The sequence below is a fragment of the Mizuhopecten yessoensis genome, unplaced genomic scaffold (assembly GCF_002113885.1).
Source record: "Mizuhopecten yessoensis strain PY_sf001 unplaced genomic scaffold, ASM211388v2 scaffold11181, whole genome shotgun sequence".
NCBI classification, from domain to species: Eukaryota; Metazoa; Mollusca; class Bivalvia; order Pectinida; family Pectinidae; genus Mizuhopecten; species Mizuhopecten yessoensis.
The window spans coordinates 1228416-1241705 of NW_018408920.1; the positions used below are offsets into that span (position 1 = coordinate 1228416).

The 13290-nt window shown below is 35.9% G+C and overlaps 1 protein-coding gene across 2 annotated transcripts in view; it reads left to right on the forward strand.

The window, feature by feature from the left end:
• Nucleotides 1-9873, forward strand: part of LOC110440421 — a 186536-nt gene extending 176663 nt beyond the window's left edge. For both annotated transcript variants that reach the window (XM_021483490.1, XM_021483491.1), the window contains 3 exons: nt 3852-4007; nt 6719-6966; nt 9120-9873. In XM_021483490.1, the coding sequence (XP_021339165.1) occupies nt 3852-4007; nt 6719-6966; nt 9120-9227 (512 nt within the window). In that variant the 3' untranslated portion in view covers nt 9228-9873. The remainder of the gene's footprint in view (nt 1-3851; nt 4008-6718; nt 6967-9119) is intronic.
• Nucleotides 9874-13290: the final 3417 nt, after the last annotated feature.

The following is a 13290-nucleotide window of genomic DNA, read 5'->3' on the forward strand; positions in this document are numbered from 1 at the left end:
GGGAGTTTTCTTATGAATTAAGTCTTTGATATTTTAACATTGTGATTGGAAGTTTGGGAAATAAAGGATAATCTGGCCATAGCAATTTGGTGAGAGATGGTATTAATAATAGGTAATAATTCTTACTTTCAATTCTTAATAATTGTAATGTAATAATTTTAATTTTTAATACGGTATATGTAATAATTTTAATTTTTAATATGTGTTAATTGTTCAGAATTTGTTTTGTGTGGTATTATTCATATTAATTATATATTGTGTTTTAAGAATGATTAAGCTTGGCAGAAACCGAATGTTCTGTATTGATCACCCTGCTGATAAAAATATGTATTGGAAAGTGGGAGGGGAGAATTATCTAAATACTAAAGATAGAGTAAAATTTGTTTTAAAATACAAGGGCTGGTTGATTTGTATACTGGAATTTCAAAGCATGACTAGTAGAAAGAAACTTTACATCAAGCAATCAAAAATATATTCCCTGGGATAAAATAAGGTTAACGTTGATTAATCTGCATCATTGAGTTTATTGTACATATATTGACTTTTTATCAAGTAAAAATGAATTTCCAATTACATAATAGATGTTAAGTAAGGACTAAGTGTTACTGTGTATATCATACGACAGCTCACCAGGTTCCAGCAATACCTGTAAACCACACAACTATGTCCTACTGTGTCAATATGTATAGCAATTTGACCATTTGCAGTAACAGTGATTCAAACGGTCAAGCTATTGAAAGTTTTTTATTCGGTCTTGTTGTATTTTGAATGATTTGGCTGCTCTTAGAGCACCTTTATTTAAATTCTGTTAACACTGCGGAAATTCAACTTTCAAACTTTTCCTCAAATCTTACTAATTTCATACCATTTATATCAAATTGCACTGTTGAAAGCAAAATTGATAAAAAGTTAATCCAAAGTAAATCCAAATTTGTATTCATATCAACATTTCTATTTCTATTGACTTCTATTGACTCCTAGAAACAGCTTTTAAATCATTTTGATCAAATGTATCCAATGTGTATATAGAATTGGAAGTGTAACAAAATCTGTATTGTTCAAATCAACACCTTTGACATCATTTGGGTCCAAAAAAAGTATAAGCAATGAGATAAAATGTGTGCCAAATAATGCTGTAATCATATGACCCTGGCTGTGGCAAAGCTGTTAAACCCCAAACAAACAAACATGTGACCCTGGCTGTGACGAAGCCATTAAACCCCTAACAAACAAACATGTGCCCCTGGCTGTGACGAAGCCGTTAAACCCCAAACAAACAAACATGTGCCCCTGGCTGTGAAGAAGCCATTAAACCCCTAACAAACAAACATGTGCCCCTGGCTGTGACGAAGCCGTTAAACCCCAAACAAACAAACATGTGCCCCTGGCTGTGACGAAGCCGTTAAACCCCAAACAAACAAACATGTGACCTGCTGTGATGAAGCCGTTAAACCCCTAACAAACAAACACGTAACCCTGGCTGTGACGAAGCCATTTAACCCCTACCAAACAACCATGTGACCCTGGCTGTGACGAAGCCGTTAAACCCCAAACAAACAAACATGTGACCTGCTGTGATGAAGCCGTTAAACCCCTAACAAACAAACATGTAACCCTGGCTGTGACGAAGCCATTTAACCCCTAACAAACAAACATGTGACCCTGGCTGTGACGAATCCGTTAAACCCCTAATAAACAAACATGTGACCCTGGCTGTGACAAAGCCATTAAACCCCAAACAAACAAACATATGACCCTGGCTGTGACGAATCCGTTAAACCCCTAATAAACAAACATGTGACCCTGGCTGTGACAAAGCCATTAATTCCCTAACAAATAAACATGTGACCCTGGCTGTGACGAAGCCGTTAAACCCTAACAAACAAACATGTGACCTGCTGTGACGAAGCCGTTAAACCCCAAACAAACAAACATGTGACCCTGGCTGCGACAAAGCCATTAATTCTCTACCAAACAAACATGTGACCCTGGCTGTGACGAAGCCATTTAACCCCTAACAAACAAACATGTGACCCTGACTGTGACGAAGCCATTACACCCCTAACAAACAACCATGTGACCCTGGCTTTGACGAAGCCGTTAACCCCCAAACATGGGACCCTGGCTGCGACTAAGCCGTTAAACCCCAAACATGCGACCCTGGCTGTGACAAAGCCATTAATTCTCTTCCAAACAAACATGTTTCCCAGGCTGTGACGAAGCCGTTAAACCCCTAACAAACAAACATGTGACCCTGACTGTGACGAAACCATTAAACCCCTAACAAACAAACATGTGACCCTGGCTGTGACGAAGCTGTTAAACCCCTAACAAACAAACATGTGACCCTGGCTGCGACAAAGCCATTAATTCCCTAACAAACAAACATGTGACCCTGGCTGTGACGAAGCCGTTAAACCCCTAACAAACAAACATGTGACCCTGGCTGTGGCGAAGCCGTTAAACTCCAAACAAACAAACATGTGACCTGCTGTGACGAAGCCGTTAAACCCCTAACAAACAAACATGTGACCCTGGCTGTGGCAAAGCCGTTAAACCCAAAACAAACAAACATGTGACCTGCTGTGACGAAGCTGTTAAACCCCTAACAAACAAACATGTGACCCTGGCTGTGACAAAGCCGTTAAACCCCTAACAAAAAAACATGTGACCCTGGCTGTGACGAGGCAATTAAACCCCTAACAAACAAACATGTGACCCTGGCTGTGGCAAAGCCGTTAAACCCCTAACAAACAAACATGTGACCCTGGCTGTGACAAAGCCATTATAAACCCCTAACAAACAAACATGTGACCCTGGCTGTGGCGAAGCCGTTAAACCCCCAACAAACAAACATGTGACCCTGGCTGTGACAAAGCCATTAAACCCCAAACAAACAAACATGTGGCCCTGGCTGTGACGAAGCCGTTAAATCCCTAACAAACAAACATGTGACCCTAGCTGTGACAAAGCCATTATAAACCCATAACAAACAAACATGTGACCCTGGCTGGGGCGAAGCCGTTAAACCCCCAACAAACAAACCTGTGACCCTGGCTGTGACGAAGCCGTTAAACCCCAAACAAACATGTGACCTTGGCTGTGACGAAGCGGTTAAACCCCAAACAAACAAACATGTGACCCTGGCTGTGACGAAGCCGTTAAACCCCTAACAAACAAGCATGTGACCCTGGCTGTGACGAAGCCGTTAAATCCCTAACGAACAAACATGTGACCCTGGCTGTGACGAAGCTGTTATACCCCAAACAAACAAACATGTGACCCTGGCTGTTATTATTGTTCCAAATGTCCAAAAACGCCTTCCCAGTGACAGAAAGTGTAAAATGAAAGAAAAAAAGCTGTCTGGATTATAATTTAAGAATCAAACCACAGTTATTTAACCTTAAAAGTGTGGTCCAAAATGTTAGTTATTTTATTGGATTATCAAATTATTAAACACTCTTAATTGCACACTCAAATGCATGTAGAAATTAAAAAGTAATTTTATGTTTTGAACAGATATAATTCTGCAGTAAAGCCAGACTACACTATGAAGTATTGAATCCCTTGTCTATTATTAAACTATATATTACATATGGTCCTGGACCATCAATTATCAACAGTTATTATTTCTGGGGAATTATTTGTCAGTTCCTTTTTATTCTGAATCCTCATTTGAATGATCACTTCAAGTTAGTTTTCAAAACAGTTACTGCCATATCTGACTGCACATTGACCTGTTGAATTTATAAATGGTTTGATTTTGCTGAGACCCAGAATTTGCTACAACTGTTTTGATTGGCTGAGACTTAAACTTTGCTGTAATCTGCACTTGCTAACCCTGTTTGCAGATAATGTTGATTTCACCACGGTTGGTGTTCGTGTACCAAGTCTATCCCAAACAAGTCTGCTTCCTAAATCTCTGTCCCCAAAGAAACCCCGCGATATGAGGGAGCGTGCAATCCTAAACCACGCCTACAGTAATCCGCAGTGTCATCAATCCACAGGTAGGTCACACAAATAGGTCATTGGTCAGACAGGTAGGTCACACAAATAGGTCATTGGACAGACATCAAGGTCACACAAATAGGTGATTGGTCAGACAGGTAGATCACACAAATAGGTCATTGGACAGACATCAAGGTCACACAAATAGGTTATTGGTCAGGCAGGTAGGTCACACAAATAGGCAATTGGACAGACAGGTAGGTCACACAAATAGGTCATTGGTCAGACAGGTAGGTTTCATGACCATAGGATGATGGGACCATAAAGATATGCCACATCACCCAAATAGTTTACAGGACAAACAGATAGGCCACCTTCAAAAAGGTTAAAAGGTGAAGCACGTAGGTGAAGATCGCCAACAAATAGATTAAACAGATATATGTCACATGAACATACAGATATATGTCACATGAACATACAGATATATGTCACATGAATATACAGATATATGATAGGACCATGCAGATTAGGTTCAAACAGGAAGGTCACCATCAAATAGTAAGGTTATACAGATGGATTCTTACAAGTAAGCCACACACAAATAGGTCAAACATCAAACAGGTAGGTCACCATCAAATAGTAAGGTTATACAGATGCATTCTTACAAGTAAGCCACACACAAATAGGTCAAACATCAAACATATAGGTCACCATCAAATAGTAAGGTTATACAGATGGATTCTTACAAGTGAGCCATACACAAATAGGTCAAACATCAAACATATAGGTCACCATCAAATAGTAAGGTTATACAGATAGATTCTTACAAGTGAGCCACACACAAGTAGGTCAAACATCAAACAGGTAGGTCACCATCAAATAGTAAGGTTTTACAGATGCATTCTTACAAGTAAGCCACACACAAATAGGTCAAACATCAAACATATAGGTCACCATCAAATAGTAAGGTTATACAGATAGATTCTTACAAGTGAGCCACACACAAGTAGGTCAAACATCAAACATATAGGTCACCATCAAATACATGTAGTAAGGTTATACAGATGGATTCTTACAAGTGAGCCATACACAAATAGGTCAAACATCAAACAGGTAGGTCACCATCAAATAGTAATGTTATACAGATGGATTCTTACAAGTGAGCCACACACAAGTAGGTCAAACATCAAACATATAGGTCACCATCAAATACATGTAGTAAGGATATACAGATGGATTCTTACAAGTGAGCCATACACAAACAGGTCAAACATCAAACATATAGGTCACCATCAAATAGAAAGGTTATACAGATGGATTCTTACAAGTGAGCCACACACAAGTAGGTCAAACATCAAACATGTAGGTCACCATCAAATAGGTCACACACCTATAAACGTGAGTATACACACAAAAGTGATCATGATTGGTGAAATATTGGTATTGGAGAATGAAAATGGAAAGATAGCTGTACGTTGCTATGAAATCATAGTACTGTGTTATCAGAGTGTGTTGTTTGATTGCTTTTTGCCCTTCTTGGTGACATTGGTGTGAAATTTATTTGCATGGTATTTGTTTATGTATTGATAAAAAAATCTATTTTTTTCAAGATGTTTAGTTGTTGTTCTCCTGTAAGAAGCAGCGCATTATTTTGAGCCAAGTGGCCTATGAGGCAAACATATTTATACAGGTAGACAGACTGGAACAATTAAGCTAACATCTTCTGTGATACTTAGGAATGTGCCTGTGAGCTTATGTATTTATCTGTTTGTACTTTGTCAATTTGCCCTTTTAAAGACTTCTTCTGTAGAACCGTAAGGTCTGAAACAATGATTATACCTGTACTTGGCTTTGATCAAGTGGTATCAGGTTTATTTAAAAAAATAAAGGATTAAATAGGGGTTAAAAGTTTCCAGAATGTTCCTCCACAGAGATGATATACATATTAATATAGTCGTGATATTTGGCCAGTAGCTAAATGGCTATGATAAGGGCTGTCAGATTGGTGCCAACTGACTAAATCCACTTTAAAAGTCATAGGGATACAGGTCACCATGCAGATGTATATACTGTAGAAGGTATTTAAGTAGAATTTCTGGTTCTGATTGTCATTACAAATATACTTTATTTTGGTTTGCAGAAGACCGATAGCATTGTATTTAATATTAACAAACACAAATATATAAAAATAAAAAAGTGGTTATAGATTAACCTTAACTAGAAGATTTATGTTGGCAGGTGTAAGTTTTGGAATGTTAATGAGTTGGTCTGTGTATGACCATGCAATGTCTGAATGTAAAATCATAAAATGTCTTAATGATATAAAGTCTGAATCAATAGGGAGAACAATCAGAGATTTCTTGGTACATATATCTAGATCACTATGTATATTATATTTCAGGAAGAATAAAATCCATTGAAAGATGTCTTATTCAGGCTTCAATTAAATAAGAAAAAATCTAGATACATTATTTATTTTGATCAAGCTGTGTTCTTCCTAGGTTTAAATAATTTAAATCATTTCTGCATGGCTACCTCTTTTGATTTATGATCTGAAAATTTACACAAAGAAATGCAATATACTGTACTTAAAATAGTTATATTTCAAGGGTTGGTTGTACAACAAATGTAACATCTATTTTAGATATATTATAAATCATTTGTAATTCCCTACATCTTCCATATAATGTTATGCAAAATATATACTCTATATCAATATCTTGTAACATTTCTTTTAATTAACTAGAAAAAAGTGTTTCTCTTCCTACAGCTTCCATAGAAAAATCATCACTATCTTCCTCATCCTCATCCACAAGTAGTTGCCATGGTGATGAGAAGGTACCCAGTTCTAGTCTTCATGATGAAAAACTTCCTTCCTGCAGTCATAATGACAATTTCTTCTTCGGCCCGGACATCATTGTGGTGCCACGTAACAAGACAAAAGTCCAGATGTGCAATGCATCTACACAAACTGACCTGGCTCTGACCAGGAAACTTTCTTCTCAGAAACATCCAACGGTAATTATACTACTAGTTGTTTTCCCATGAATTAAAGCTGACACAACAAGTTAAAAGGCTTTTAATTGAGATGAAAAAAAGGTTCTAATTTATTTTCTGCTTTTGAGATCTTCCCCTTCTGTTTGGACTATCGTTTCTAAAGAAGGGCCGACATTTTAGTTTGCCCTTGCTTGGAAACGAGTATGGGTCTCGCTGGGTATAAAAAGTGCATTACCTGTCAAACCGGTTATCGTTCTACAACTGACCGTCTTGCAATTCAATGCACCATGCATGCACCCTGATCAGCAATTGATATCAAAAATCAAAAGCACTCACCTGAACACTTTGAAACACTGCCAAGCTGGTTGTTACTTAAGTTATGACACATTCTCCAAATTGTGTATCCAAAATAAAAGGTATACTACTGAAAATAAATAAATAAATCCCATATATATTATCGTTGTTCGACGTGCATAGAACTGCACCCACACACAAAAACTTTATTATGAACTCTTAGTCTTCATTGTGTAGACACTTTTCTAGCAAATCACATGCAAAATTTGACACTCCCAGGTGTGTATATTTTAGTCAACAATGTGAAATTTGACACTCCCAGGTGTGTATTAATTTAGTCAACAATGCGAAATTTGATAATGAAACCTTCTCATGGAAAAAATTGGAATTAGTATTGTTTTCACTCAGGATGTTTAAGCCATATGTTTGTTTCTTTCAGGGCTGTTTGTTTTCATCTTTTTTTTTGGGGGGGGGGGGGGGGGGGGAGTTAAAGCACGTCACTATGACAGTAATGTACATATACATCCTGATATAGCAAAGTGACCGGATATACACTAATATAGTGTGTGATTTGATATAATTATTAATATAAGACAATGATGTCAGTTTTAACAAAAGAAAAAAAGTAAAATTTGGGAGCTAGAATCATTAAATTTCAAATATGCTGTGTGATATTTCAAGTTAAGGTTATGAACAATCATAAACAAGTCCTATATGATTGTAAAACAGATAAAGCAAGTTACAGTAAAAGGGAGAAAACTCCATCATACATGTTAACATTACCTCCCCTTATAGTTCTAGATGAAAGGTAGGGAGCGTTCTAGTTTTAACTATTGGAGATGAGTTCCACAACATTTCTTAAAGCGTGAGCATTTTTCACTTAAAAAAACTAGACATTCATATATATACCACAGTATCATTATACTTTACCAAGCCATATGAAAAAGCCCAAGGTATACTAGACTAGAAAAAACTGTTGAATGCGCAGATAATTGATTTGTGATCTTTGAATGAATTGTTGTCCACCATGCTCAATGAATGTCATGTATACATCACTTCATCCTTGATGTCCAGGGGTTACACTCACTTTTGTTCTCTACACCCCTGGAATATTTCATGGCAAAATTGAAGGCTCAGTGTGCGCCACCTTGTTGATGAGACAAGAAGACTAGTTTGTATGATCCTTTGATATATACGTCAAAATAATCTCGCGGTCACGTAACGGTAAAATTTGACAGGCTTTGAAGTTGGGTGTCTCTCCATTGTAATCTTCAATGGACAGGTATCAGCCTAGTGATTGGTCAGGTTTTATTAACCAACACCAATCAAACAGCTATCTTTGTGCTATCAATTTTGCTATGACATATTCCAGGGGTATAGAGAGCGAAAGTGAGCGTAAGGCCCCTGGATATCAAGGATGACATCACCTCTGTAACATATTTTGTTTGTCTGAGTGTTAAAATGAAAAATATGTAGAAGTTAGATAAAGAAAAGATCCTAAGCTATACGATTACTTATAATTTAGTGCAATACTCAGTATATAAAATATTGTAGAAGTATAGAAATCAAAAGATCCTAAATCAACATTATGGACATTCTGATATAATGTCAGTAAGATATTTTCTTTAAGATATCACATTTGGAAAAGATGTACACTAAGTCAAAATGTTTGCCAATATTTAATAAAAACTCTCATAAAAGTCAAAACTTTATATAGAATAATATGAATTTTGATACCTGAAACGCTTCAAATTTCAGATACATTTTCTACAAAGTTTTGAAGATGGTTTATGATATTGTTGAAGAGCTTATCTTTTGATTAAACTCAGATTAAAAGTCCACTTCCTATTTGAATTGATTTAAATTCTTTGTATTTTCAGACATCATCACGAAAATCATCGACATCATCCTTTTCTACACACTCAGCTAGTCACCACAGTAACAATGACTCCCCAGCAGTACTCCAGGTGGAAGTCACACAGCTTTGACCTTGACCTTTGACATTTATTAAGAGATGAACTTATAACCCAGGAACAGATCCTCACTTGCCATTACATGTCAGACTTAAAGTTTTGTGGCCTATAGAGGCTTGCTGTAATCTTGAACTTTGGTTTGAAATACGGGTTACCTTGACCTTGTTAAATGTTTTGTTAAAGTGCAAGGTCAGAGTTAAAAACCAAATTTTGAACAAAGTATTACATGTGTGTGATTACAGTGTTACATGATCAGTTCAAATGTGTTTTATGAGATATGTTGAAATTTAAGTTCATAACATGACATTTTTCCTGTTTCCAATAGTTTTTATTCATGATACAGTAAACTTGTATAGCATAAATATGTAATGAATGGATAGAACATCAGAAAAGTCCATGTTTTTACTCTCCATTACTTTAAATAATGAGTGAATTTGTGCATACCTGCTTTATGCACCTTTGTAAATTAGTCAGCACAGTTGATAGCTATAAACTGTATAGGACTACCTGTTTACTACTTCACAACAGCTTGTTGGTATGTCAGGACAGGATTACTGGACCACTGGTATTTGACTTGGCAATAAAGATGGTCCAGCTGGTAGTCAAACTTTTCCGTCTTTGCGTATTGCAGAGTTATCTTCTCTTGGGAGCAGGTATTGATTGTTACGTCACTTGTTTGTGAGGGTAACGTCATCAATTTTTGAGAAAACGACGTAATTTTCTCCCACAAACCAATGACGTAACAATCAGTACCTGCCCCCAAGAGAAGATAACTCTGCAATACGCAAAGACGGAATACTGATCCAGCCAGGTTCCATCATGGCTGGCCAGGCCTGACTACACAGGTTAGCATGACTCCAGAAATCAGTATCAACATGCATGTTCAGGAGTACATAAATGAAAATTCCCAAGTTAGCCAAAGTTTTGGGATTTAAAAGGAATTCAGATCAATTTCATTTTCTAAGAAATTGATAGAATTATTTTAAATGTGGAGTATTTTCTGATCTTGTTACAGAAAATTCAGTATAGATATACAAACATATGTGTGCATCATTAAGGTTCTTTGCATGTTCAAAACATTCTTCAAAAATGTTATTTTTAAATTTAATTGTTTTGAAGGTATCCTGTCTGATGATAATTATATATGTTTGTGAATTTTATACCTAGGTACCTTGAAAATTGTCCATAGGTTTTGTAAGAATTTCTGGTTTCTCAAAAAGATAAGTATAATATGCGTATTTTATGTTGTTCAAAGTTGTGTGGGGAATAATCTGAGCCATGCATGTATATGACAAAATATCATCCTGTAGGTTATTTTCTAGTTCTTAGAAAAAACAGTACAGAACTAATCTGCAAAATACAAGAAAATTTTGTGGCAAAGTTTAATTGGTGAAGAGATTTCATAGTTTTGTATATTTTGTATTCTTTACTGAAATAGATTAGCAGTATTTAATTGTACAGTGGTCATTATTATCGAGACCTGTAAATGTTGAAATGATTCTTTTCTCCCAACAATAGGTACATTTCTGTACTAACAAATTTTGTTTTAATGACGGGAGAATGTCATTGAAAATGAATAATATGTCGGCAAATGTTTCTACTTTCTTCTTTTTTTGCTGAATTTTCAACATTTCAATGTTGTATGTACTTGTTCCAATGATGTATGCATGTAAATAGAAAACAAATATTGTTTAAAAAATGATATTCAATAATTCACATTCAATAATTCACAACATGTATTTAATTTACAACATGTATTTAACTAACATTTGACCGAGGAGTTTTGTTGTATTTTGCCTGATATCAATATTTATCATGACACTACTAGGTAACCTTAGATATTGTATGAACACTTTGTACTGTTACCATGGCATACAATGATTGCTTAGTAATAATGATATTCCAGTTTGTCAACAATTCCATGATGTTGTTAACATGTGTGATCTACATATCTAAAGATATTTGTATTTACATGTATTCCACAGAAAAGTATGTTGTTCTACTGTCTATTACGATTGTCTCATTGACCCACTTTTTGCTGATGACTTGATAAATATTCAACCGATTTTCTCTAAACTTTACTTATCATACTAATTCATTACAGAGAAAGTCACAGGTACTGCACTGAGAACAAGCTTTCCTCTAGAATATGCTGTCTGTGTTGTTATTTTACTTATTTTATTACTATTTTTGAATGGAGAACATTTGTAATTGGTTTGTTAAAGTTTTCCTTTGACGATAAAACAAGTTTTAAAATTCTGTCTGGTCACCAGATGGTGAGTCTACAAGATGACGTATAGATGGTAGATACACATAGTCTCACACTCTCAGGCTTACATCATACATACATGTAATATACATGTACATAGTCTCACACTCTCAGGCTTACATCATACATACATGTAATACACATGTACATAGTCTCGCACTCTCGGGCTAACATCATACATACATGTAATACACATGTACATAGTCTCACACTCTCGGGCTTACATCATACATACATGTAATATACATGTACCTCAGACGAAAGAGGAATTGGTTTATGTTTTTTTATTGTGATCTTTTTTAAAATACATGAGTGTGCATGTAAATATTATGCCATATTTCTATAAGTGTATAAATATATGGTCAGAATTGTTGTTTAGTAAGTTATTGATGTGCATATCTTTTAAAGTTGGATTATTTTATATTCATTACTTTTTAAGGTTTGCATTTTATAAAATGGTGTCAAGTATTGAAAAAGGAATTTGTAGCAAATTTGTAAATATGAGATATATGTTAATATAAGTATTGCAAACGACACTTTGAAGCATTCAAGGCACTAAATCAAATTATTTATTACCATGTTTTAGATAATTATATACCTATGTTGTTATATGCATATCATGATACCATAAAAAAACAATGACATTTAACTGTGGTTCTGTTTGTGGTAGGGAGGTGTAGTCCATGAGAATGTCACCGACAGATCATGGGTTAGAAATATCCAGGCAATAATATAGTAACTGTAAACGGAATACATTGCTCCGATTCTGCTTATTGTCCTCCATGTACTGTATAGCTGGTAATAGTTTGCTATATTCGTGGTAACCAATGATAGCACAAAATTAAATACCCAGAAATCAATATTGTGCATCATAGTCCCCGTGAATATTTGAATATACAGTCACAAAAATACCGGGTTGCTGGATAACGGAAGATAAAACAACAGTTCAATATCGTGTTTTACTTAATTTTCAAAAATCAATTGTAAAATAAATATCATTATTCTGAAATACAAAAGAACCCTCTTAACTCAATAGTTTTACCTTGTAATGTTGAGCAAAAATAAATCCCCGTGAACAAAGTCTGATTTAGACAACCGCAAAAAATTGCCCCACAAAATTAATTACTATACAAGCAGTATCTGTAAAAGATGTACCAACTTTCAACTTTCTATAGGAAGGAGTTTTTGACTAGCTTTCATCTCATGGTACAGATTTAAATTGTAAAACTGAAAAGAGTCGATCAGTTCAAAAGTTGGGTCACTTGTGTAACTAATACACTTTAACGAGCTTTAAATTCGATTCTGTGATGTGAAAATAAATAGAATCACTCACTCGTACACTTTTTCAGCGGTGCCATGAGACAGGTTTGGGGGTCCTCCGTCTTTTTTGTCATTGCATTTAGGGCCGTCTCCAGGCACAGTCCTCTGATCCTTGATGTTTCTCTTGTATGCCCGCTGTCTCCTTGTCTTTTATCTGTCAATCAGACACCTAATGGCAGGCTAGCTGGTAACATGACATACCTGTCCAAGCCAGTGACGTGATTGTCTTACCGATTCTGCAGTTCGTTATTGGAATAGGTGTTTGACTAGAACGTATTGAGGAAGTCTCGCTTTCACTCGATGGCGGCAATGATGTTCCAGCACTCTGATCAGAAGATCTTGATGTAGATGCTGAGGCTAGCGCTGGTGATCCATTTGTTGACATCCTGATCACAGTTGCCATCTGTTGTCACCTTCTTGCCCAGGTAAACAAATTCCCTGGTGTTCTCCAGTGTTCCTCAATGGTTTCACAAAAGGGCATTTCGCTTG